We start from the raw sequence: 26,020 nt of genomic DNA on the forward strand, positions 1-26,020 counted from the left end.
ACATGATCTCTACCCTGACAGCAGAGTCTGAGCATTTTATCCGACGCCCGGTGGAGCTGCTCTGTTCAGCTAATGAGGAGATCGTCCTTGGTTCATCCCCTGACTGTCACCTGCCGAGCTGGACCTTGGGCACAGTTTCTCCCCACCCCCTCATCGTATTTCTGGTGCCCTGCTTTCTCCTCGTCGCCTTTCTTTCCAGCATTCACACCGTTGCCTGTTGGAGCTTCCTTGAGAGCTATAGAGGAGACTGACTTTGGATTATCTCACTGACCGTCACCTACCCACTCGGTCTTTGGGCTGACTTTCCCTTTATCTCTTTTCCGTTTTCCCCCTTGTCCTCTCCCTTCTTAGTCAACTGCTTACAAAATATTTTTGAAGGCTATCTAGAAGACGGCTGGGACGGTAGTTGGAAGGCATACTAGGGTCCCCCTTTTTAAAGATTGGCGCAATCTCCGCCCCTTTCCAGGAGGGGGAGGAACCACTCCATCCGCAGCAATGGCGTTGGAGACCACATTGATATAGGGGACCCTTCCCTTTGGATCAGACTTAAAAACATATGAGATAATTTTATTGAGGCCTGGGGCTTCCCCAGGTTTAAGAGGTCACTGCATGTTACGTCTCCTCCAGGGTGAAAATTACTGGGTGCTGTATCTGGCTCAATCTGCTGGGCACAACCCTAACCTCTAGTTGGCTCATCAACCACAGCGGTGGAATACAGTGTCCTAAAGTGTGAAACCCACTCACTCAGGCAATAGAAGTTTTGGCAGGTTTGTCCAGATTTCCTTTTTTGATCATTATTTACTGCAGCATCCAGTAGATCGGCCTACATGTCCTTGTCCCATTCTGCTTTTGTTACTCTCAAGATTGGTAATTCGCCCTACACTCCCTAATGTCTTGGGTAACCCCTTTAGTATAGCATGCAAGAGCTCTACTTTGGCCTTTATGCACTGGTCATTAAACCATCCCCTTTGTACTTTAGGAGGCCCACCCACTTTAGTTAGAAAACTTAGTAACTCATCAAAGGCCGCAAGGTGCCCGGACAGAACTAGGCCATTATTTTCTCAGTTCACACACATTCTCTCCATGTGGGTAACCAGAATTGAGTACAGGATCCTAACTTGCCCTGGTGAGGCATTTACTGGTTCCAATTTCACATTCCTTCTGTTGTTCATAGATACAAGGTGCCCATGGCCCTTGTTTGGCTCTGCAGAGCTAGAAAGGGTCATTGACATTTTTTAGCCTCCGCATAAATAAACTGTGATCACTCTCTTCTCACTCCAACAATCATGTAATCTAGCGTACTCCACATTCTTACGTCAAAAAGAATATAATCAATTGTACTCTAGTAAGTCCCTCTTCTAAAAGTCGGTGCCAGGTGCTTGTCTGAAGTAGAGTGGTCATTGCATGCCCTAATCCCATGGGCAATAGTGAGATCCACAACTTAAAGCACTGCTTTGAGAGCAGCCTCTCTTTGGAGGGGGCAAGGTCTGCAATGCCCCACACCAGGTTCTCGTCTCTAGTCAGATGACTAACCGAACTACTTGGCTCAAATGTCAGGTTAAAGTCACCCACTATGATCTCCTGATGGGTACTTACATACTCTCCTAGTACTCTGTTTAAGAAGTGTAGTACTTGAGATTCCTGCCTATGGCTGGTAGTCCTATTATAAATATTTATGAGCATATGGGGATGTGAGTTGGGCCCTGTCTGTAGCAGACCTTGAACATCCAGGGAATCCCGGTGCAGGGACCTAACTGTGCAGGAGAGATTAGCCCAGACTGACACCAAGAGCCCAGCTAATGGGTGCCCAGCACTTGATTTAATCGCTGGGATATAATAACTTCTAAATCCACACCTATTCACTTGCTCAACCGCTCAAGTTTCCTGGAAAAGAAAAATGTCATAATTATCCATGAAAGTACCCCAATCTGGGTCTACGAACTTGCCCCTGATTCTCGCAAGTTTCCAACTTAGCAAAAGAATCTGTGGCGCAGAGGAGGTAGATTGACACGCTGGGGCAAGGTACTTGTTTCTCCTTAAATTTTATGTTAGATCCTGTCTCATTTGGGCATGCACTGGAGGTAAGTACACAACAAACAATCACTGGTTCTCTAAAGTTCACAACAGTAGTCCCCCCTGTGAGACTTGGGCAAGGGCCCAACTGAGGTGACTCTCCTAACCATCAAGATTTGGCGTACATCCGCTTAAAGGAAAAACTAACATGGGAGCATAGCTAATCCAATGTTTTATTTTTGCACTGTTCAAATGATTCCCCTGAACCTTCTGCTGGGCATGGGTCATTGGACAATACAGCAACATATGGTAGGCCTCAGGGGGCACTTTCAGTATAACATTCTCCTGTCCCAGTGCTACAGGCCCTACTACACCGGCCACCCCACCCATGCTCCCTCCCACCCACATTGTCACCCACCATTTGTCTTGCCATCCCTTGCTCTGCACCTCCTGTTACAATGTGTCTGTGGGTAGGAATTGATACTACTCTTTTGCTCTCAGGGCCGTCGGTTGCCACTTTATCCCCCCCCCCCCCAAGGCACTCTTTCCCTTGACGACCGGGGGCTGTTGGCCAGGTTCAGGCATTGGGTGTCTTGAGCTGATACAGCCTTCAAATTTCTAATCTCAGATTCAATTTTGCCCAGTCGCTGATAAATGGGCTCTAAGCACTCTTTTACACACAGCAACAACTTGTCGCACAAAGCCTGCATTTCTTTTGGCGACATACCCAGCGGCACATCCCTCCCCTTGCCTGAGTCTCATGGCATAGTCTCTTGACCTTAGTTTCACGGTCTCCTGCCTACGTTTTTCCCTGTGCATTTAGATGCACTAGGAGTCTTAGAGCTGGGGTAACAAGATTCAGGGTAACCCCCTCTAGTTCCTCAGTTAGGCCAGTTCTGAGTTGAGCCGGGTGGTTCTCGCCTTAGGGCAGGTGTGCAGGCTAATGATGGTGATGGCTTGCAGGTGGACATAGGGGGTGCAGGTGATGGAGATAAGTGGCGCTCGACCAAATCAATTTCCTTGTTGATCAGGCTCACCGCTCTTTGTATCAACTCATCCAGGGTTGTGTTCAACCCAGTGTGGGTCCCACTAGTGGCGTAACACAGGCCCCGCAGCCCCTGCAGTGCAGTGGGCTTCCAAGCTCAAAATCTGATGCCATTTGTTATCCGAAGGTGCCTGTTGCAGCATCTCTATGTGATTGCCACCATATTTGTGCCTGTGATCAGTACTCTATCTGGAGAGCCCCTGATTGAGTCCAGAGGACGTTCCTCCACATACCTTGCAGGAGGCCCCCTCAAGTTGACTTACGCCAGTGGGTCCCACATTCTCCTGGCCTCTGCTTTCCCATCTTGTACCAACTGGGCAGTGAATGCCTTTAGTGTGCCCTATGTCAAATATACATACAATGATCGGGAGGCAAAGGGCAAGAGGAGCAGAAAGCTAAGCAGCCGTAAGCCAGGGCCATCGTGTGGCACAGAGGGTGCAAGAGGGCAATCGGCACATCATATTGCAGAGTTAGGAGAGAAGACCCTGTTTTTGCGTCTTATTCCTCTATAATCCTGCCAAAACTGAATTCCTCCTTCTTTCTACCTCTCTCACCTCCTGTTCAATCTTGGATGGTTCAGCTGAACTTACTCAACAACAAACCCATCATTGTTGACCGCGCCAAATCCCTAGGTGTCATTCTTGACTAAAGACTCAACCTAATTTCCCACATCAACTCTATTGCTAATAACGCACGTTACCAGTTGCTCCTTCTGTGGGGGATCCGTCAGTTCTTCCCGGAGAAAGACTTAAAAACCGTGGTACAATCTCTGGTTCTCTCAAGACTGGATTATTGCTATTCTCTTCTGACGGGCCTACCCAAAACCCACCCCTCCCCTCTCAAATCCATCCTCCATTCAGCAGCTCGCTTCATTTCAGGGTCTAAACGAAGCGACCACGCCACTCCTATCCTGTCTGCTCTTCGATGGCTTCCAATCGAGGCAAGATCTATTTACAAAACTGCCTGCATCACACACAAAGCCTTACACACGTCCTCCCCTCGTTACCTGGCGAATAAATTGAAATTCTCCGGAGGCTCTTGACCTTCTCGCAATGCGGAAAAACTTCTGCTTGAGCCCCCCGTCTTCAAAAGGGAAAGATCAATGGCGCGATCCTTCTCAGGCAATGAAGTGAGAATCTGGAACTCGCTTTCCCCATTGCTTCGTGCCACCTCCTCTACCCGGATCTTCAAAGCCGACCTCCAATCTCTTCTTTTCCAAAGACACTTTCAGAACTAATACTTTCATTCTCAGGCCCCTCGAGGAAGTTCGCTCTTCATTGTAAATGTGTATTTTTTTTACTGTACATTCCTCACCCCTGCGTGCTGAGTTGGATTTTGAGTTTGTGCACCCTTCATTTTAAGTCTCCTGTTTATCTTTGCAATGTTCTATTATGTAACACTTTTCTCTTGTAACATAACTGGCTCTATTGTACAGCGCTCTGACACCTTCCGGTAATGTCCGCGCTTTATAAAAATGCACTAAATAAATAAAAAGGTAATGCCCAGTCTGCCCCTTTTTCGCCCCAGCCAACAGGGGTTCACAGTCGCACCAAGGATTGTTTTGTGTGAATAAACAGTGCTTTTGACCACTTCCCCGTAAGGTCAAGCTAGGATGCTCACCCTGGTACTGGTGGGAGGGGGGTCTGCCCTCCCTCTTCCCGGTGCTGACTGGTACAGGACGGGCCCGGACTTGCCTGGACGCCGCCACGAGAGGACTAGCATGCTTAAGCACAATGCGGCAGGCGGATGGGGCAGTAGAGCTGTGGCGCCTCTCCTGGGCAAGGGATGCTGGTCGCAGTAGTCCCCAGTGTAGCAGTACCACAAACACAATGGGGACAATGGCCTCCTCGTGCCGCAGGAGGACTGGCAAGCTTTTAAGCTCTATGCAGCAGGTGGGCAGGGAAGTATAGCAGTAGCGCCTTTCCTGGCGCAAGGGATGCTGGTCGTAGTAGTCCCCAACGTAGCAGTGCCCCAAACACAATAGGGACGATGTCTTTACCCCAAATCTAATCATTTGTCATTGAGGACATGGATTCTAATGGCTTGTCCCGGTCTGAGTTACTTGTGCGTTTGTGTGTGAAGAGAGGCTGTTGGCACAGTTCCTAGGTTGCCACTCCAGCATGGATAGCAGAGCATAATAGCAATTGTGTGTGTGTGTGTTTGTTGGTTCATGCATACCCCTAGCAGAGGCTTGAGGTCAGGACTGATTGTATTGTCAGAGTTCTGTTTGGCACTCAACACAGGAGATATAGGTAGCGCTCTGGTAGCGCAGTGTTTCCGTCAGCTGGTAGAACAGCAGGGACTTGAGTCCGTCATCAGAATAGTCTTCGTGTATCAGGAACTACAGCGAGAGAGAGAGAAAGCTGGGGTTGCTACGCTTACCGGGCGGTTGTACCAGATTCCGGTCTGGGGAAAAACATGGCTTGGTAGTTCGGACTGGACTGTTCCCATGAGGCACATGGTCAGAGCTGGTTTGAATATAGCCAGTGTCTAACCCAGGGTGGTGTGGAGTGCAAAAAACGATGGATTTAGGCCCAGATCCTTGTACTGGGGTGAATGTATGACATTGTTCTACATTCTGTCCATCAACTGTGTTTTTTGCAATTTTCACCCCGAGTGTGCTGGGTATACTCAGACGTGAGTCCCAGGCTCTCCACACCACTGGAGTCCAGCTATCCAGGCTGATGAAGGCTGACAGCCAGAAACCGGTCCTTGGATGCTTGATTCCGGTCTGGGAAAGACATGGCTTGGTAGTTCGGACTGGACTGTTCCCATGAGGCACAGGGTCAGAGCTGATTTGCATATAGCCAGTGTCTAACCCAGGGTGGTGTGGAGTGCAAAAAAACGATGGATATAGGCCCAGATCCTTGTACTGGGGTGAATGTATGACATTGTTCTACATTCTGTCCATCAACTGTGTTTTTTGCAATTTTCACCCCAGGTTGTACCAGCTAGGCAGCATGTCTTAAATGGAGCGATGCGGTCGACTCTTGCTTTGGTAGAGTTGTGTGCTACTTCAGTGAGTAGCAGGTCGGGGATGGGGGGGGGGGTCTAGGGAGCTGTGTGCCAGTCTGGATATGGAGAGTATCTGAGAAAGTAAGGGTGCGTGTGAGCGAGAGTACGCTTCTGTAATTCATAAAAGGACAGTAAAGTTATTTGGGATGTCAAGTCAAGTCAAGTCAAGAGATTTATATAGCGCGCTACATACCCATAGGGTCTCAAGGCGCTAGAGGGAGGGTGGGGAGTTACTTGTCGAATATCCAAGTTTTAAGTTGCTTTCTGAATGCTAGGTGGTTTTGAGTAAGGCGAAGGTGAGTGGGAAGTGAGTTCCAGGTTTTAGCTGCCAGGTAGGAGAAGGATCTACCTCCCATGGTGGTTTTGTTGATGCGAGGTACAGTGGCAAGGGCTTGGTGGGAGGATCGCAGCTGACTGGAGGGGGTGTAGAAGGGCAGTCGTGTGTTGAGGCAATCGGGTCCAAGTTCGTAAAGTGCTTTGTGTGCGTGGGTTAGGAGGCGGAAAGTAATCCTCTTATTTACGGGGAGCCAGTGGAGGTTTTTCAGGTGACCAGAGATGTGTTCTTTACGCGGAATGTCTAGTATGAGCCTGGCTGAAGCGTTCTGGATGCGTTGGAGTTTTTTCTGGAGTTTTGCGGTGGTACCGGCGTATAGTGTGTTTCCGTAGTCCAGGCGGCTCGTGACCAGTGCGTGGGTGACCGTTTTTCTAGTTTCGGTGGGGATCCAGCGAAATGTTTTTTTGAGCATGCGAAGAATGTTGAAGCAAGATGATGAAACGGCGTTGACTTGTCTGGTCATCGAGAGTGAGGAGTCCAGGATGACGCCCAGGTTCCGTGCGTGGTCCGTCGGGATGGGGGCTTTTCCAATGGCTTCTGGCCACCAAGAGTCATCCCAGGCGGAGGGGGAGGTGCCTAAGATGAGGACTTCTGTTTTGTCTGAGTTCAGTTTCAGACGGCTGTGCTTCATCCACTCGGCTACTTCTTTCATTCCTTCGTGTAAGTTGGTTTTGGCGGTGTTAGGGTCTTTGGTGAGTGATAGGATCAGTTGAGTGTCATCCGCGTAGGAGATGATGTTGAGATTGTGTTGGCGAGCGATGGCCGCAAGGGGGCTCATGTATACGTTGAAGAGGGTGGGGCTGAGTGACGATCCTTGTGGCACGCCGCAGATGACTTCAGAGGCCTTTGACTTGAATGGTGGGAGGCGGACTCTCTGTGTTCTTCCGGTGAGGAACGAGGTGATCCATTCCAGTGCTTTTCCTTGGATTCCTACGTCTCTGAGGCGCTGTAGAAGGGTGTTGTGACAGACTGTGTCGAAGGCAGCGGAGAGGTCGAGGAGGATGAGGGCGACTGTGTCTCCATTGTCCAGTAGAGTTCGAATGTCGTCTGTTGCTGCGATGAGGGCGGTTTCAGTGCTGTGTTTGGCTCGGAAGCCGGATTGTGAGGAGTCGAGGGATTTGTTGGTTTCGAGGAAGGCGGCGAGCTGGTTGTTGACAGCTTTCTCAATGACTTTGGCCGGGAATGGAAGGAGCGAGATGGGGCGGTAGTTTTTGAGTTCGGAGGGGTCAGCTGTGGGTTTTTTCAGAAGGGCGCTGAGTTCTGCGTGTTTCCAGCTTTCCGGGAAGGTGGCGGAGTTGAGGGAGTAGTTGATGACATCTCGGAGGTGTGGTGCTATGATGGAGTCTGCTTTGTTGAAGATGTGGTGAGGGCATGGGTCAGTTGGGGATCCTGAGTGGATGGAGTTCATCAGGCGGATGGTGTCCTCAGTGGAGATTGGGTTCCAGTCGTTAAGGATGTTCAAGGGGGATGAAGGTCCTGCAGAAGATTGGGTGGGTTGGTCTTCGGGTCGATTGTCGAAGCTGTTGTGGATGTCTGGGATTTTGTTGTGGAAGAAGGAAGCTAGGGAGTCGCAGAGGGCTTGGGAGGGGGTGATGTCGTTGGAGTTGGCAATGGGGTTGGTGAATTCTTTGACGATGTTGAATAATTCCTTGCTGTTGTGGGCGTTATCTAGACGGTCTTTGAATGCGGCTTTCTTGGCAGACCGGATTAGTTGGTGGTGTATGCGGGTGGCGTTTTTGAAGGCGTCCCTGGTGCTGGTGTTAGGATCTTTTTTCCAGGCCTTTTCGAGGGAGCGACAGTGTTTCTTTGATTTCTTAAGATCGTCGTTGAACCAGGATGCGTTTTTGCTGCCTAGCTTGATTTGGCGTTTTTTCAACGGTGCTAGGATGTCGGCGCTGTTGGATAGCCATTGGGTGAGGTTGATGGCTGCTTGGTCGGGGTTTGAGGAGTGGGCGGGGGGGTTTAGTAGAAGCGATGAGGAGATCTGGTCGCTGGTGATTTTGTTCCAGTTTCTTCGCAGGGTGGGTTGAGGATGGTTGTGGATTGTGGTCTTATTGTAGGTAAAGTGAACGCAGCTGTGGTCCGTCCAGTGAAGAGCTGAGGTGTGACTGAATGAGACATGTTTGCTGGAGGTGAAGATAGGGTCGAGCGTGTGACCTGCGATGTGGGTGGGCGTAGAGACAAGTTGTTTGAGTCCGAGGTTGGTGAGGTTATCCAGAAGGGTGGTGGCGTTGCTGTCGTTGCTCTTTTCCAGGTGAAAATTGAGGTCTCCCAATAGAATGTAGTTCTCGGAGGGGAGGGCGTGTGGGGTGATAAAGTCAGTGATGTCGTCACTGAATTGTGCACGGGGTCCTGGAGGCCGGTAGAGGAGGGTGCCTCTGAGTGTGGTCTTGGGGTCGGTGTTGATCTGGAAGTGAAGGTGTTCGGCGCTAGCGAGGTTGACGTCTGAGCTGGTTGAGATGCGGATGGAGTTCTTATGGACGATAGCGATGCCTCCTCCTGTATGCTTGATGCGGTCCTTTCGGATGATCTTGTATCCTTCCGGAATGGCAATGGTGATGTCTGGGGCTGAAGAGGCATTCATCCATGTTTCTGTTAGGAAGGCGACGTCCGGTGAAATGGTGTCTAGTAGATTCCAGAGACATACAACTGAGCATTTTTTTAAACATAGGTTTTTAAAAACGCACAGCTCAGGGACCCAAGTCTATCACACAACATAGTGCCAAAGTAGCACCATGCCATACCTTGTGTACATAGCTACTAGTGTATATCATGTGAATTTGGCATTAAATTGTACCACTTTGTAAGGATTACACTGTGACACATGCTTGGCTTATAATATGCATTTCTTAAATCACATGGCCTATTGGCATGTGCTTGGGACAGTGTGTAACAAGGTTTGCTTTCACCAGCTTATGGATCTGTGTGCAAAGAAATGATACCAAGATTGTTCCTTTGTTTGCCATAACCCTTCCCCCAACTACCTTTCCAACCCGCCTATTTACTTTTGTAGTAGGGTGCACTCTGTTGCTTATTGGGAACGCTCAGACTAGCACCTACCTAATATTAACTAAACTATGCTTCTGCTCTGGATCAAAACCCGTAAACAAATCGAGCTGACCGACTTAGTCAGGGAGAAAAACGATAATTTACCAATGCACGCATTACATATTGGCATGTGACATGACGAGGTTGCCAGCCCACCTTATCCATGCAGCTGCTGTGTCGTTGGTGCGCTGCCATATTAGGCCTGCTCTCTGCTCCATACCGCAGATATTATTAGGGGTACGTGTGCGTTAGTGGCATTTGTATATGTCAAGCACGGCCATAAGGCGGCGGAGCAGATGGGTTTGTGTACACACCACCATTCGTACCAGACGGATTCCCATTATTCGTTTGGAAAAGATAGATGGTATTGTATCTTCCAGTACGCTAAGAGACGTGAAAAGGTATTCTTCAAACATGTTTTTGTTTGTAAAATTACAGACTGAGATAAATGGAAAAAACGCCGGATTTTTAAAGTTTGCAAAGTATTTAGTTACATTTTAGGATCTTGTTTAACCCCTTGTATGCTGATGACGAACCCCAGCCGTCATGCACTACGGTGCTCGTGTGCTGATGACGGCTGGGGTTCGTCATGGCCCGCCCCTGTTCGTTTGTTTACCACACAGCGGCGGAAACGGGCCAGCAGCGAAGGGGTTAAACAGTTGAACACCTCCATTGCCCAAACCCTACAAAACCTCGTTCTGTATTGGAAGATTGGCAGTCACAGAAGAAAAGATTGTCAGTGAAACCAGCCAAAATTAAAGTCTATGAGTATGCTTAATGGATGTTGTTCCATGTCATAGTGCTTTTTGAATTGCACTCTGTGGGGCGTACCTGAAAAAAAGAGCTATGACGCAGCCAGCACTGGCCGAGTCAAACCACTTTTTTCCCACCAAACGGGAAGTAGGCAACACGGGGAGAGGAAGGCGGTGGGGGAAGCATATGGACAACAGAGGATGTATGGAAGGATCTAGGGCAAGCAAATGGACAACAAAGAGTGAGCGAAAGGGGCAGGGGGCAAGCACATAGACAACAGAAAATGGAGGTAGGGCCTGTGCTGGGGAAACAAACAGACGGTGGAGGCGTTTTGGGAAGCAGGCGAATAAAGGGGGGTCAGGAGGGGCTTGAGCAAGCACATGGACAATGGAGGTTGGTCGAGGGGCAGTGGGCAAGCAGACGGGCAATGGACAGTAGGATGGAGGGCATGGGGCACGCAGATTGAAAATGGAGGATGTGAAGGAGGGGCTGGGGCAAGCAGAAGAACGAGGGGTCGGCAGATGGGAGGGGCAAGGAGGAACAGGGTGGAGGCAGAAGTGCACGAGGTAGACAACTGAAAAACACACACTCTAATACAGTGCTAAAACAACCAAAAAATGACACCTAATAAAATGCTTCAGAGCCGTGCGACAGGGGAAGGACAAAGACAAAAAGAGAAAGTAATCTTTGGAAGGTGACCAATAAGAAGCAAACACATGATAGTGACAAATAAGCTAACAATGGTAAGCATCAGGCGGCTTCTAAAGGAAACATCCTTAACAATGCGGCAATTACCACGCAGTGCCTTTACCATGCAGCTTTTATCATGCATGCATTTACCACGCCTGCATTTGTTAGTGCTTTTACCATGCCTACCATTACCACGCAATGCAAGTCTAGATTAGGTGAAAAAAATATATATATATATATATATAAATACATATACACATATAATACCTACTGCAGTCTCCTATGGAAACTAGGTCCTAACTATAACCAAAGGTTACAGGGACATTATAGCTAGGAAATAGAACATTAAACAAACTTACAATTTCACTGAAAAAAACAAAGGTTACAGGGACATTATAGTTACATTCAAATTTCACTCGTACAAAACTATAAAAATTCAGACGTTAGTTACCTAAGCTCACTAGAACTTACGCTCCGCAATGCACTGCTTATGACCTCGCATATTACATCACTTATGACTTGGTTAGAATTCATTTAACCCCTTCGAAGCTAATGACGAGCTGGGCTCGTCATGGCGCTTACCTGCCGTGCGCGGATGACAAGGCCAGCTCGTCATGATTTATGGGGTTTTTGTTTTTTTAGCGCAGGACGGGAAAACGCCTAGCAGCCATGTGGTTAATAGATTTTACATTATTGCGTATTCCTCCATTGTTTTTTAAGGGAGTGTGTTGCAGTGCCAGTGATTTGACAATGTGTGTTGCTTGAATTATATCAAGGCGTGGCAGGAGTATATTTTGGCCTGTTTTATTTATTTATTTATCTATTTATAAAGTTTTATATAGCGCAAACGTGATCCTAAGGGATATCAGAGCGATTTACAGTTGTGGGGAAAGGAAGGTAACAGTTGCAGTACATGTGTCAAAATGGGAGTCCAGACAAAAAACACATATCAAAAAAGAACTCACAGGACAAAACGGTTATATGTACACGGGATCAGCAGAATAATAAGAACATAACTGGTCATTTTTATGGTAGTTGGAAGTGAAATTTGTGACTAACAATTTCCATTCTCCGATGTTGGTGTGTGTTTTGTATTAGCATGTCCATCGTTAGACTCCTCCTGAAATCTCACTACCCACACCCATTTTAGAGTAATTTTCCCCAGTTTCACACACATCCTCCTTGCCCCTCCCACATTTACAACTTGATCTCATAATTGGGTGTGCAGTGATCTCTGCCACTGGGGTGAAGATCTGCATACAGAAAAAGATAGGAGAGACAGATGTGGAGATCTCCAGCTGTAGGTTTGTGAATTGCATTTTGTAGCATGCGAAGCAGTACCGCTTTAGTACTACTTTGCGTACTCCATTATGGCTTTTGTGAATCAGACCCATTGTGTGAAACAATGATGATCGAAATAATGGGGGAAAAAATTGCTAATATATGTCCCTTAAGGAGTGTGAAGTGGAAATAAAACATTTTAATGGTAACATGATTTGCAATGTATAGCACTCAGAAATACGTAAATTATTCATACAACAGTCTTGCAATTCTATACTGGTGCAGTTATGGGAAATTTCTCTGAAGTCCACCCACCTCTACCTGAAAGAGCCCTTAATTGTAATACTTTAACACCCTACTTCAAAGCTGCACAGTTTCCGTACAAGGATAGACCGTGTCTCAGGAGAGTTCAGCAATGTAAAACATTTCCTTTTCTCTTTCAGCTCTCATTTATCAAGTAGTTGACTTGCTTGAGAAGCCAAAATGAAGCAATGCTTCTGAGAATAAAGTATAAACTGTTGTGTCCACTTTGCTGTCGAAATGTATCCTTTCCCATGACCTTTCGTTGGTCTTGCGCAGTTTGTCTACAGTGATCTTCATTTCAGGCTATTATTATGAAGAGGGGTGCAGTCAACTTCATTTCAGGCTAATGGTACGAAGAGGGGTGCAGTCGAGTTCATTTCAGGCTATTGGTATGAAGAGGGGTGCAATCGAGTTCATTTCAGGCTATTGGTATGAGAGGGGTGCAGTCGAGTTCATTTCAGCCTATTGGTGTGAAGAGGGGTGCAGTCGAGTTCATTTCAGCCTATTGGTGTGAAGAGGGGTGCAGTCGAGTTCATTTCAGCCTATTGGTGTGAAGAGGGGTGCAGTCGAGTTCATTTCAGCCTATTGGTGTGAAGAGGGGTGCAGTCGAGTTTATTTCAGGCTATTGGTATGAAGAGGGGTGCAATCGAGTTCATTTCAGGCTATTGGTATGAAGAGGGGTGCAGTCGAGTTCATTTCAGGCTAATGGTACGAAGAGGGGTGCAGTCGAGTTCATTTCAGGCTAATGGTACGAAGAGGGGTGCAATCGAGTTAATTTCAGGCTATTGGTATGAAGAGGGGTGCAATCGAGTTCATTTCAGGCTATTGGTATGAAGAGGGGTGCAGTCGAGTTCATTTCAGGCTAATGGTACGAAGAGGGGTGCAGTCGAGTTCATTTCAGGCTATTGGTATGAAGAGGGATGCAGTCGAGTTCATTTCAGGCTATTGGTGTGAAGAGGGGTGCAGTCAAATTCATGTCAACCTATTGGTGTGAAGAGGGGAGCAGTCAAGTTCATTTCAGCCTATTGGTGTGAAGAGGGGTGCAGTCGAGTTCTTTTCAGGTTATTGGTATGAAGAGGGGTGCAGTCAAATTCATGTCAACCTATTGGTGTGAAGAGGGGTGCAGCGAGTTCATTTCAGGCTATTGGTGTGAAGAGGGGTGCAGTCAAATTCATGTCAACCTATTGGTGTGAAGAGGGGTGCAGTCAAATTCATGTCAACCTATTGGTGTGAAGAGGGGTGCAGCGAGTTCATTTCAGCCTATTGGTGTGAAGAGGGGTGCAGTCAAATTCATGTCAACCTATTGGTGTGAAGAGGGGTGCAGCGAGTTCATTTCAGGCTATTGGTATGAAGAGTGGTGCAGTCAAGTTCATTTCAGGCTAATGGTACGAAGAGGGGTGCAGCCAACTTCATTTCAGGCTATTGGTGTGAAGAGTGGTGCAGTCAAGTTCATTTCAGCCTATTGGTATGAAGAGGGATGCAGTCAAGATCATTTTAGGCTATTGGTATGAAGAGGGGTGCAGTCAACTTCATTTCAGAATATTGGTGTGAAGAGAGGTGCAGTCAAGTTTATTTCAGCCTATTGGTGTGAGGAGGGGTACAGTCAGGTTCATTTCAGCCTATTGGTGTGAAGAGGGGTACAGTCAAGTTCATTTCAGCCTATTGGTGTGAAGAGGGGTGCAGTCGAGTTCATTTCAGCCTATTGGTCTGAAGAGGGGTGCAGTTGAGTTCATTTCAGGCTATTGGTATGAAGAGGGGTGCAATCGAGTTCATTTCAGGCTATTGGTATGAGAGGGGTGCAGTCGAGTTCATTTCAGCCTATTGGTGTGAAGAGGGGTGCAGTCGAGTTCATTTCAGCCTATTGGTGTGAAGAGGGGTGCAGTCGAGTTAATTTCAGGCTATTGGTATGAAGAGGGGTGCAGTCGAGTTAATTTCAGGCTATTGGTATGAAGAGGGGTGCAATCGAGTTCATTTCAGGCTATTGGTATGAAGAGGGGTGCAGTCGAGTTCATTTCAGGCTAATGGTACGAAGAGGGGTGCAGTCGAGTTCATTTCAGGCTAATGGTACGAAGAGGGGTGCAATCGAGTTAATTTCAGGCTATTGGTATGAAGAGGGGTGCAATCGAGTTCATTTCAGGCTATTGGTATGAAGAGGGGTGCAGTCGAGTTCATTTCAGGCTAATGGTACGAAGAGGGGTGCAGTCGAGTTCATTTCAGGCGATTGGTATGAAGAGGGGTGCAGTCGAGTTCATTTCAGGTGATTGGTGTGAAGAGGGGTGCAGTCAAGTTCCATAATTAACCGCTTTATTGTACAAATAGGATCCACTTTAGCACAGCTGCGTTCTGTTCTTATGAAGAACCCCTGACAGAAAGCAAACATTTTAATCAAAGGAAGACATTTGCTCCAGCAATGTTTAAAACAAAATATATATTATTTTTTATGTTCTGTACGTAAACAAGCAAATACATAACAGTAACAACCATGTTTCATGGTCCCCCACTTCCCATATTTTGTGCTAAGAATTCCTTACTAATGATAGCCAGATTATGGTCCCTCCCCCGTTGTCTAACTCTATTCTTATGATCCCTCCCCAGCCCTCCTGTACAGTGCCCATTCTTTCCTTCTACTGTGAATGTATAAATTCCCCACATGTCTTGCCTTTTGTCTTGCACCAGGCTGACTATCTCTAGCCAGTACACTCAAGTACTCGCCTCTGAGATCTGTGATGCATGCACACCTGTTTCTCCAGAGACCGCCCCTCTCAAATACTCTGTGTCCACCTAAACCGCTTAAATCCTCTGTTACCTTGTCGTCTCTACGCATTATCCTAATATGTATCTCATTCCGTTGTATCGATAACCTCGAGGGTCACTGCTGGGCCTTCCATCCCCAACTAGCCTATGGCTACACTAACCTTTTACCTATAACCAATGGCTGGAGCAGAAATTTATATTGTATCTTCCTTCTTTTTTTATTTTGCTAATATGCCCAGCAGGAACTGTCTGTGGGAGATACTGGGGGAGATCAAATGCAGTTGAGTTACTACCGCCCCCCAAAAGGTCAAAATCTTGTCACAGTACCATGCAAGGCGCACAAAAGTGGGTCCATTCAGCCCACATCGCGGGCAAGCTGCGGAGCAACCAAAATAGATTCTGCTTAACTTAATTGGGGAAAAATAGATCTGATACACATACTTAAAATGTATTATTTTTAACTCTTGCCTTACCGGAGACACCCTTTGTCAATGCTCAAGTCTTCTCTTCCAATCACCATCCGTGAGTTGTTCACCTATGTCATCAACCTCACACCAACCTAGCAGTCAGCTCCTTCCTAACTCTATCTGCATTAAGGGCCTTACATAACCAAGACACTAAATGCCCGACTGCTGACACATTGAGAACTGCACTATAAGTCCTAATAGGGAGTAGCCTCAGGAAATGTAGTCCAAACCTCCCTGACGGTCCTTGCAATTTTGGCATACCCCCTCAGTAATTGACATCTGGTCTCCCTCCACTTTGAAATCAACATATCTCCTGCAATGGTTCATTCTTTTCGTCTGAAAGATCTTTTGATTTTACAAAGATTCTAATTATGCTGTACTTTCCACCAGCCCATTTAATCCAATGGTCTGTTATGTATCCTTCACATTTTTCTTCCTCCCACTAAATCACTCAGCATTGGCAGTGGGTCGGCCCACTTCAGCCATTGCTTAGCTTCCCTTTGAGTGACTTCATTCTGCACTTTCACAACAAGTACATCCACAAACAAAAGTAGGTCCATCCAATGCCAGGGATTACTGTGGTTTGATAGGGGAATTTTTTTTTCCTTTGAGTAAAAAAATTTCTGATTGATGAGGACCTAGTAGTTTTCCTGACAATAACATTAAGCAAAACTATGGCAAAACAAACATTGACATAACCAAAAAGGTTGGTGGCCAAAGCCAGACCCCTGGCTTTGCCAATTTTTGTGTAAATGTGGACTTAAGCTTTTGAGGTCCTATACTTCATATGGGAGTATGAAGATGAAATGGAAGGAGCGTCGCATTTATAAAGAATTCCTCAGTCCAGTACTGTAGTCCATGAAGATGTTTTTATTCACTGTGCACAGTGGATTTATCAAGACCCACTGACGCGGGACCGTGGAAGTGGATACGAAAGGATTTGCGGGACAAGACTGTGGAGCTTATTGACTGCCAAGTGATAACAAAACGCTTGTTCTTGAATTATAGATCGGGGAGCTTATGACTGTGAAGTGGTAGCTATATATCTTTGTCATGAATTGCAGATTTGTGTGAAGTAAATATTCCCAACAAGTGAGTACGGTGGTCAAACAGCAGACTTCAGACTTAAAGTTTAGAAGAGCCCTGATGATGTCCTAAGGGACGAAACGCGTAGGCTGTTTTGAGTTGTGAATTTACATTGTGAACCTGCACGCACAAGGAAGCATTGATAAATTGATTTGATTCGAAAACTGTTGGAAATTCACCAGATTTGGAAAAAGATTTTGAATAATATTAAAAAAACTCTTAATGGACTACAGTACTGGACTGAGGAATTCTTTATAAATGTGACGCTCCTTCCATTTCATCTTCATACTTCTGAAACGTTGTGGCCTTAACGGTAGTCCATTGGAGGAAGAGCGTCTGCAATTGAGAGATTTTTTATTTGAACTGTTTATACAATTTCTCCTGGTGCATACTTGGTTTAACCCGTACCGTTATTTGTTTCATATGGGAGTAGTTTAAACCTACTGCAGGGTAAACTAGTATCCTAAAGGATGGAAACAAGTAGCCCTATTGTGGTAGAAAATAAATGCATAAACGCTATGTTGCTTTAAAAAGTTTTTTGTCATATTACACATTAAAAGGATTATTGTCTGAAGAACGCTCCACCTGAAAGATTAAGCATATATGAATATATTCTTTTCACATGAAATGTTACTGGTTTTAGATATGTATATCTATTGCTATCAAGCAGACATATGATATGATAAACTAGTGAAGCACCTTTAAAATTACTACAGATGGTATGGCTCTGGTGGGAATTGGAGTGGCACTTGCAAAGAGAGATATTGCTAAAGGGTGGCAGCTGCCCTCTCCTCCCCTGCTAGCTCTGTTGAAACAGGCAATGAATGTGAGCGTAATGCAGGAGGAGGCAAGGGTATGTTCCAAAAAACATGCAAAGGTATAGGGTAAATGGCTGGAATACTGTGGACAATCATGATGGATATGTGCAGGGAGGAAACGGAGATGTATGTAATACACTCTTATTTTACTTTACAGATGCACATGGGGATATGTTGCGTGTTTGAATTTTATTAGTGTATGAAAAAAATAATTGTGGATGGTAGTATCATAAAATTACACTCATTAGGGCATGTAATGCTTCACTTTTAATCTTGTAAATGTAAATGTCAATAAAGCCTTCCAAAACATTCCAATGACCTTCATCAAACATAAGACGATGGGCTTTTAATTTTGTGAGTGTCAATAAAGCTTGTCCATGATCTTCATTCAAACAAATGATTCATTGTAACTTTGTCACTGTCAAAAAAGCATTATAATTGTCAATAAAATATGTGCATAAGACTTTCTTCTATTTTTAAACATAGTGTAGTGCTGCCCTAAGATCCACCAACATGGATCCTCACACTCCAGAACCTTTGAAGATGGGTTCCAGTACCAGGGAGATCGTGCTGCACAGCCTTTTCAGGTCCTGTATCTTATGATCTGGGAGACTTATGTGGACGTTTGGTGTCACACTTCTAGGGGGCTAAGCACATCTAGCAACTTATGTGCTGCTTTGTGCTGTCACTTTCCTTTTTCCATTCCCTTTTTTAGGTCGAGCTGGTGCAGCAGAGCGAAGCGCTGCGTCCAGCGAAGCCTCTTTTGTTATCCACTTGCTGGGAAAGTTGGACAAGGGATGGACACGCGCAGGGCCGTCGGCGATTTCAGCATGTGTGGCTAACGTTCACGCGTCGTGCACATCTCCTGTCCAACTTCCAGAAAAAGTCAACCTCTTGCAATTGCGCGTGCACACACAGACAGACACACACGCATGCACACACACACTCACACGCGCAGACCAGCGCACACACTCCCTTCCCCCCCTCACCCCACCCCACCCCACTCACCGGGCTCTTTCGTCGTTTGGCTGCTACAGGCTCCGTCACTCCGCCGCATCACCTGGCACACGCGGGGCTTCCCTCACTCATGGAAGCCCCGCACTTGCATCGGCGGCCTCAGCCGCCACTTCTGCTCCTTCTGATCATCTGCTGGCACACGCGGGGCTCTCCCTCAGGCATGGGAGCGCCGCGTCAACACTGCTCCCGTCACGCCTGTCGTTGGGCGGAAGTCCCGCCCCACGACAGGCGTGACGCTCCCGAACTTCTGGTTTTCGGGCCGACGGCGGAAGCCCAGTGCTGTTCTTCGGAGTGCACGGACATTCAGATGAGGCGCAAGAAGGTGAGCTTTTGTGTTTGTCGCTCCACCTTGTTATTAAATCTTCACCCTCTGCACGGGTCTGGTTACAGCATCAAGGACCTTCCGACACAGACTCTTAAAGAAACATGCCGCATTCATATGTTGCCCTGGAAACAAATGAAAATCATGACTCTTCCAGTGTGTCCATGCCTGGGGGGCCGGGGCGGGAATGTCTCCAAGCCTGTTTTTTTTTTTTTGTCTGCCGCTTTCCTTTCGGACGATGCTTTCTATGTTCGGCTTCTCTTTCCTGCTCTGGCAGCATTTATAAAAGCATTCCGCAAGGATGTATACGCATTTTAGGTTTTTTGCTTATCGTGAACACGAAATTAATGGATAACTACGGTATGGTGGGTGTGTGCAGCGCAAACGGTCTAAAACGAGACTCTAAACCAGCACTTAACACGTTTCTAAATATACTACTTTCGTATCTCTGGCGAAAAATGTCTTGCTCCTCGAAGTGTTTTCTAAGCGCTACAATCAGTGGGGAATGTCCTCTGTCCCACTTTACGCTACTGGTGCTGCTGGATCCTTCGGCATCATTTGACACCGCCTCTCACACGATCCTCTTGAAACGCCAGAGATCTATTGGAGTTCAGGCACGGTCCTTAATTGGATTGCATCATTTCTGTCGAGCCGTAAACAAAAAGGGTACTCCCCCCCCCCCCCCCCCCCCTACACCTCCTCAGCTAGGCCTCTCAGGTGGGGTGTCCCGCAGGGCTCCTCGCTGAGTCTGCTCCTTTTCAACGTCTACTTCACTCCCTAAGCTAAAATGTTATCTCAGTCTGGAATTAAAATGACATCCTATGCGGATGACATTCAGAATCTTTTCTCCTATAATGATTCATCCCCTTTGACTTTTGATCCTCTAAAAAACATGTATAAGAAATATTGCGAAGTGGATGGATCTTAATTTTCTACGACTAAATGCCGGTAACACCGAGGTCTTATTTATTTATTTTCAGGGTTTTGTATAGCGCGAACATGATCCTTACAGATATCAGAGCGCTTTACATACATGTTTTTCAATCAACCATCCCCTCTTGCATCTAACCTCTGGTGGCCGGAAGACCTGAGTATGGCCCCTTCCCCCAAGGACTCTGTCAGAAACCTGGGGGTCAGATGGGATAATCGCTTGTCCTTTGCTAATCAAATCCACACAGTTTTTGCTGCCTGCTTTGTCAAAATTAAAATGATAAAAAAATTATCAACTACATGCCCAGTAATATTAGAAAAACTGTAGTCCAGGCCCTCATTACATCACACCTGGACTACGCCAATGGACTCTATCTGGGATTGACAGTCTGTGTCACAGACTCCAGATAGTTCAGAATGGTTTTCGACATTCCACTTAGACATCACATCTCTCCCTACCTTCGTAAACTACACTGGCTGCCTATTCCCAAGAGAATTGCATTCAAAGCCATGATTTTGGCTTTTCGGGCCACTAAAGGCTTAGGACCAGCTTACCTTACCTCTAGTCTCCACCCATATAGTCACTCCAGAGCCCTTCGCTCCAATACTAAACAGTTATTGGTCATGCCCAGATTTAAAAAAGCTTGATCGGGAGGCAAAACTTTTCAAGTTTTTGCTACCCATCTCTGGAATAAACTTCCACCTGCCCTCCGTCTGATTCAGTCTGAACCTGAATTCCGCGGATCCCTCAAAACTTTCTTTTTCTGTTAGCATTTTATCTTCCTTCCCTACAGGTTTCTGATCATTAGCGCCGGGACACCCCGTTGGGGTAGCTGTGCGCTTTATAAAAGACATAAATAAATAAATATCCCCGGGGTTGCTTTTTTGCTCGAGTTTAAATCCTCATGGCCGGCAGTCTGTGTCCTCCCAGGGCCAATGGGGAGCGCCTGCCCCGAAAGGGATCGTGTCTGGGAAGGCGCTGGTGTCTCCGGCATCCCGGGTCCGATTTCAGTGCTGCTTTTCTCTTCACTGCTCAGTGCACATCTGCACTCCGGGCTCACACTCAAGCTCTGTAAACCGAGGAGGGAGTTTCCTGCCGAACAGACCTGACATCCCTGGAAGAACAGTCAAGCTCACAAGACTTTCGTATTAAGAAGCTCTGACGTGTGCCCTCGCCAGGGCACCTACAGCCACTTCTATTGCAAGTGGCCAAGGGCAACTCGTCAAGGGGGCATCCAGTGAATTGTGCCACTGTAAGCAGGGTGGCAACCACGACTGTATTAAAGTAGTTGGGTCAATTGAAGCAAACAAGACTACTATACCCAGAATGCATTAGGTTGTCACACAGAAGCACAGGGCTGGAAGCAATGACATGGAGTGACTATTACATCTGATTACAATCAGATGATGTAATAGCTAGTCATTATTTACAGTCCAATAGGTGTCGACTTTTGGCCCTATTGACTGTGCCAATATTTGTTTAGTTGTGATGTACGCTCGAGTACTCGCAAACATTTTCCGAGTGGTCAAAGGTATATGGTCTATGATGTGGCTAAGGCCGCATTGATGCCAGCAGGGTTGGTGTCAGGGGAGAGATGGCTGTATGGTGGGCGTAGGTGGAGCGAAGCATGTAAATGGAATGGAGTTATTTTGAGGATTTCATTCCATTCCATATTGCTCTCTAAATTGTGCCGCTTGTCTATGGTAGAGACTCAGATTTAACAATACCTTGTTACGCTGTGTTTTAGTCACTATCCATGTACCACACCCTGGTCTAAGCCTGATCTGTTGCTATTGCTACCTTTAGTGAGTCAAGTGTGCACAGGAAGTATCTTGATTGTTGAACTGGAATTAAATCGAATCTTCGGCCTCACAATCTCCTTATTCCTTTAGTTTATCTGTAAACATTAAGAATGTTCATAAACAGACACAGTTAAGGGCTATAAGAACTGAGAGAGAACCCCTGCTTTGTCAAGCTTTGCACTATGTTTTGCTGATAAAAAGAGTATATTGAGTGTTTTGGTTGCTTGTAAAGTCTGTGCACACACTTCCTTTTTTGCTTTTGATTATATCACTGTGTATTTTTAGATTCTTGTGAAAAGTCGTCTGAACGCGCCCCTCCACTGTTTTTTAGCAGGTCGTTTTTAACATCTGTTATAATGTTTTGGTCAGATGTGAATTACAGATGGTAATACAGTCACCTGTATATATGATAAAAATGATGAAGACTTTTCCAGCACTTGTCAGCACTTAATACTGAAGTCTACCTCCACCACCATATCCAATACCACTACCACGTCCATCACCACGTCCATCACCATGTCCACCACCACGTCCACCACTACGTCCACCACTACGTCCACTACCACAACATCCACCATGTCCACCACCACCACATCCACCTCCACCACATCCACCACCACCACATCCACCACCACCACCACCACTAGGCGACCTCAATCTTCACAAAAGTTATTTACAAACGTTTAAGCTATTGCCATTATAAATTACAATAGCTTTTATGTAAGTATTAATTATTTAAAAAAAATAAAAGCCATTGGTATTTGTAAATCAAATGGGTCCTTCTTTTTGCCTCACTGTCCTATTTCCCTCTTCAGAGGCTCCAGGGTTGCACACAAAGCAAGTTACGGTGAAGCACACTCAATTTGACCCGGCCTGGCTTGCTCCTGTTGCAGGCATAGCTGTTGTGTGCCGGCCTGGAGCCGGCATCCTCCTTCCCCCACCTGCGATCCTTGACACGTGGGCAGAGAGAGCACTCTGCCTCTCTTCTCCTGCCCACTGACAGCACAGGCTGGGACTTTTCACGCTGAGTGCCTCCTGCTCCCCACCAGGCATGTGGAGTGGTGGAGGGCACCCAGCGATTCTCCCGGGGATTTGGCTCTCCCTGGGAATTTCATCTTCTCCTGGCATGCCAACACTCATAACCAGGCCCTGTGTATTTTGCACCAGCTCCCGTGGAGATTGGGGCACCAGGGAGTGAATTTACTATTGGGAAGAGTGCCCCACCTGTCCCCTCTTTCAGACCCCACTTGCTTCTCGCCGGTCCATTGGGGAATGAGGGGTCCCCTGGGACCATTGTAGAGAAAAGAGGCCGGACACATTTTGCATCTGAACTGTACGGTGTGCCGAGGGGCCAGCCTTCTTTCTTAGTTTGCTTTCCCCTTTTGAGCCCATTTGAACCAGTTACTTCAAGCATTCTGGGCTCTACATTTTTATATTATTGTAGGAGCTTACTCTTTCTTCTGCACTCCTTCCTTTTGCAGGTCTTTTCTTCTGTCTGAGCACCTGGCCCCCTTCTGCCAGGGGTCTTCCTCAGCAGCACCCCACCAAACCCCATCACAGAGTCCCCTTCCTTTCTGGACTCCACAAACCAGATGGCATCCCAGCTGATTGTACGTTACCTGTGTGTCAGAAGGAGTCAAGGGCCTCCCCCTTTTTGAGGTCCTACACCTTCAGGACTAGTTCACAGATGATCTCAGGAGCCCTCCATGATCCCTCCCTCTACTGCTACCCAGCGGGTGTAAAGGAGCCTGCACCACTAGCCCTAACAAAACAAATCCTAGTCCATGTGTGCCAACTGAAGTCAGAAGTCATTGAATCCATCCCTGCATTAGGGATCATGTGGCTTGGCTTCTCTCTTCATTCCTCTGGCGTCACTTCCTCTGGGTCCAGAGTGTTCTCTAAAGTCTCTCGTGCCTGGGTTGTTAAGGGGGGTGGTAACTTCTAGAAGGTAGGCACCTTTGCCCAATCATGGAGTGACACATAATTACTCCACCAGTGCACCAACCCTCCTACATAGCATTTTGGGAATTTTCAAGATGGTGCCATTAAATGGTCATCAATGGTCTATTTCATTTGTAGCAATGGTTTTAAGTAACTATGCTAATAAAAATAAACTTGAAACTTGGTCTATTAAAAGACATTCTGCAGGAGTCGAAGTCCTGCCCCTAACTGCCACAGCTGGCTGGCCCCTTCCCTCTAAAACTTCAAAAGGCAACCCATCCTGTGATTAGCTCCATAGTTCTGGTTATTCTTCATGCTTTCTGTGAGATTGAGGCTTCCCAGGCCCGATGCAGTATGAAAAGTAATCAGTAGATAGTGATTTCACTCCACCCTCACCGGCCTAATTATTGACTAATGTTCCTATTGTGTCATGTGACCTTTGATTCTCCTGCTGGCCAGCAGAGTAATTAACTTGGCCTAGCAGGGGGACCAGGTGCCTGGGATCTAATACAAAGACGAGTCAGAGACAAGTGATAAATCTTAACAGAAGTTTGGATATGTTGAAATTATGATAAAATCTGCATTCGTGATTTACCATAATGTGGGCGTGCCAACGGAGTCCCGACGTCTACATATGTGAAAATTTAAGGTTGTTGTAGATTTCACCCATAACTTGCACTAATACTGTTCACTCATGTTATGAGACCTGCCCAGGTCAGCTCCAATCACGGATGGGTCCCATTTGTGACAGGCTACCTGTGCGCAGATACCTGGCTGAGCTAGACAGTAGTCTCACACACTCACCCCACACTTGTGCACAAGCCTAGAGTCTCTTACCCTAGCTGTGCAGCAGCTGACCTTATCATTAAATGTGGACAATGGTTGCCACTCCCAATCCATTATAACAGAGCTTACAGTGAGTGAGACTCAAGCAATGAGTATCACTCACAACAAAAGTCCATAAAGCAGCTAGTCCAAAAGGCAAAAAATCCAGAGGAATTAAATAGAAAGCTATTTCTCCTTGGCACTTTTTGATGTAGTAATGCTGTGCATTAATGGATCTATTGAGATGGAAGAGCTTGGTAATAAAAACATGAGCTGCTCCTTCTCCATCTTATTTTTGTGAATAGCTCATCCTTGAATCCGGAGTTAAAAGTATTTTCGTAATTTTTCATTGATAATATCTCACTGCCTCAGTTCTCTTTTTAAAATTTTTTTAAACATACTTTAATAGGTTTTCACAGCACATAATGGGTCGAAGCCCGCTGCATAAATTATAAAGAATTATCTGATCGAAGGTACCGATAAGTGCATGCAACCATAAGGGAGGGAGAAGCTGTTTCCCAACTTTCATAAACAATTAACTTGGCTTTTTAATCTATATTGCTAATGCTAGATCACTGTTATGCTTCTGTTGGCTTGCGCTGGGAAACTCTTGTTGGGTAGCTGTGCGCATTATAAAAATAAATTAACATAACATAACATAAAGCCTGCAAAAGCCACAGGTATAACAACAGAAACCTGTCACAGGCAACAACAGAAACATGTCACAGGCAATCACCTTCCTCCCAACTGAGAAATTTTACATTGCAAGAGGAGCATTAGTAAATAGTTTGGGCATTGTAATTCGTTTCAGAGTGACTTGCCTACATAGGAAAAAGGAAATCTTCAATGGGCCTAATACCCTGTGATTTAATTGCAAACTGATTTGAGAAAATACTATCTTGTTACTGATTCTAGAAAAAATCATTGTAAGCATTCCCATTTGTGGTGGTAACGAAAGTCATACACTCCAGGAGTCTATGAAACTGAAATGGTCCCATTGTGTGTCAGATTCCTGAGTTTGTGATGCCTCTGTCTAGACGACACTTTGAGAAGATTGCAACCCAAATTAACCTTTCCACCACAATACACCCATTTAGTATGCTCTATGTCGCGGGTATCTGACAAAAGTCAGAGATGGTTAGCAGAACCAAAAAGACCATATCATTGTGTTCTATCACGACATGGGCCAACATTGTGAAAAACGTTGTTACCAAGGTTCTACCTATCAACAGTTGAATCACAAAGAGTATTCAACGCTCTTATTTTTTTTGTAGGTGACTCCTGGAAGTAAAGCAGCGTTATCTAATGTTTGTATTGGAGATGTGGTGGTCGCCATTGACGGAGAACATACGGAACATATGACCCATTTAGAAGCACAGAACAAAATTAAAGGCTGCATAGACGAGATAACCCTCACTGTTAACAGGTAAAAAATACACATTCAATGTAAGTTCAACTGATGTTCTTGTGTGCGTATGTTTCTCTCTGAATCTTAGTCACATTTCAACTGTCACAACATCCCCTCTCCCTGTGGTAGTGGTTGAGACATTTCCTCACTTTGGGGTGTGATAGTCA

The 26,020-nt window shown here is 46.2% G+C and overlaps 1 protein-coding gene across 4 annotated transcripts in view; it reads left to right on the forward strand.

Annotated features, from left to right (window-relative positions):
- The window catches only part of PDLIM1 (PDZ and LIM domain 1), a 366,558-nt gene that overhangs the window by 73,455 nt on the left and 267,083 nt on the right, over window positions 1-26,020 (forward strand). For all 4 annotated transcript variants that reach the window (XM_086922379.1, XM_086922378.1, XM_086922376.1 and 1 more), the window contains exon 2: window positions 25,720-25,871. In XM_086922379.1, the coding sequence (XP_086778505.1) occupies window positions 25,720-25,871 (152 nt within the window). The remainder of the gene's footprint in view (window positions 1-25,719; window positions 25,872-26,020) is intronic.

Source organism: Lissotriton vulgaris, chromosome 5 (genome assembly GCF_964263255.1).
Source record: "Lissotriton vulgaris chromosome 5, aLisVul1.2, whole genome shotgun sequence".
Taxonomy (NCBI): domain Eukaryota; kingdom Metazoa; phylum Chordata; class Amphibia; order Caudata; family Salamandridae; genus Lissotriton; species Lissotriton vulgaris.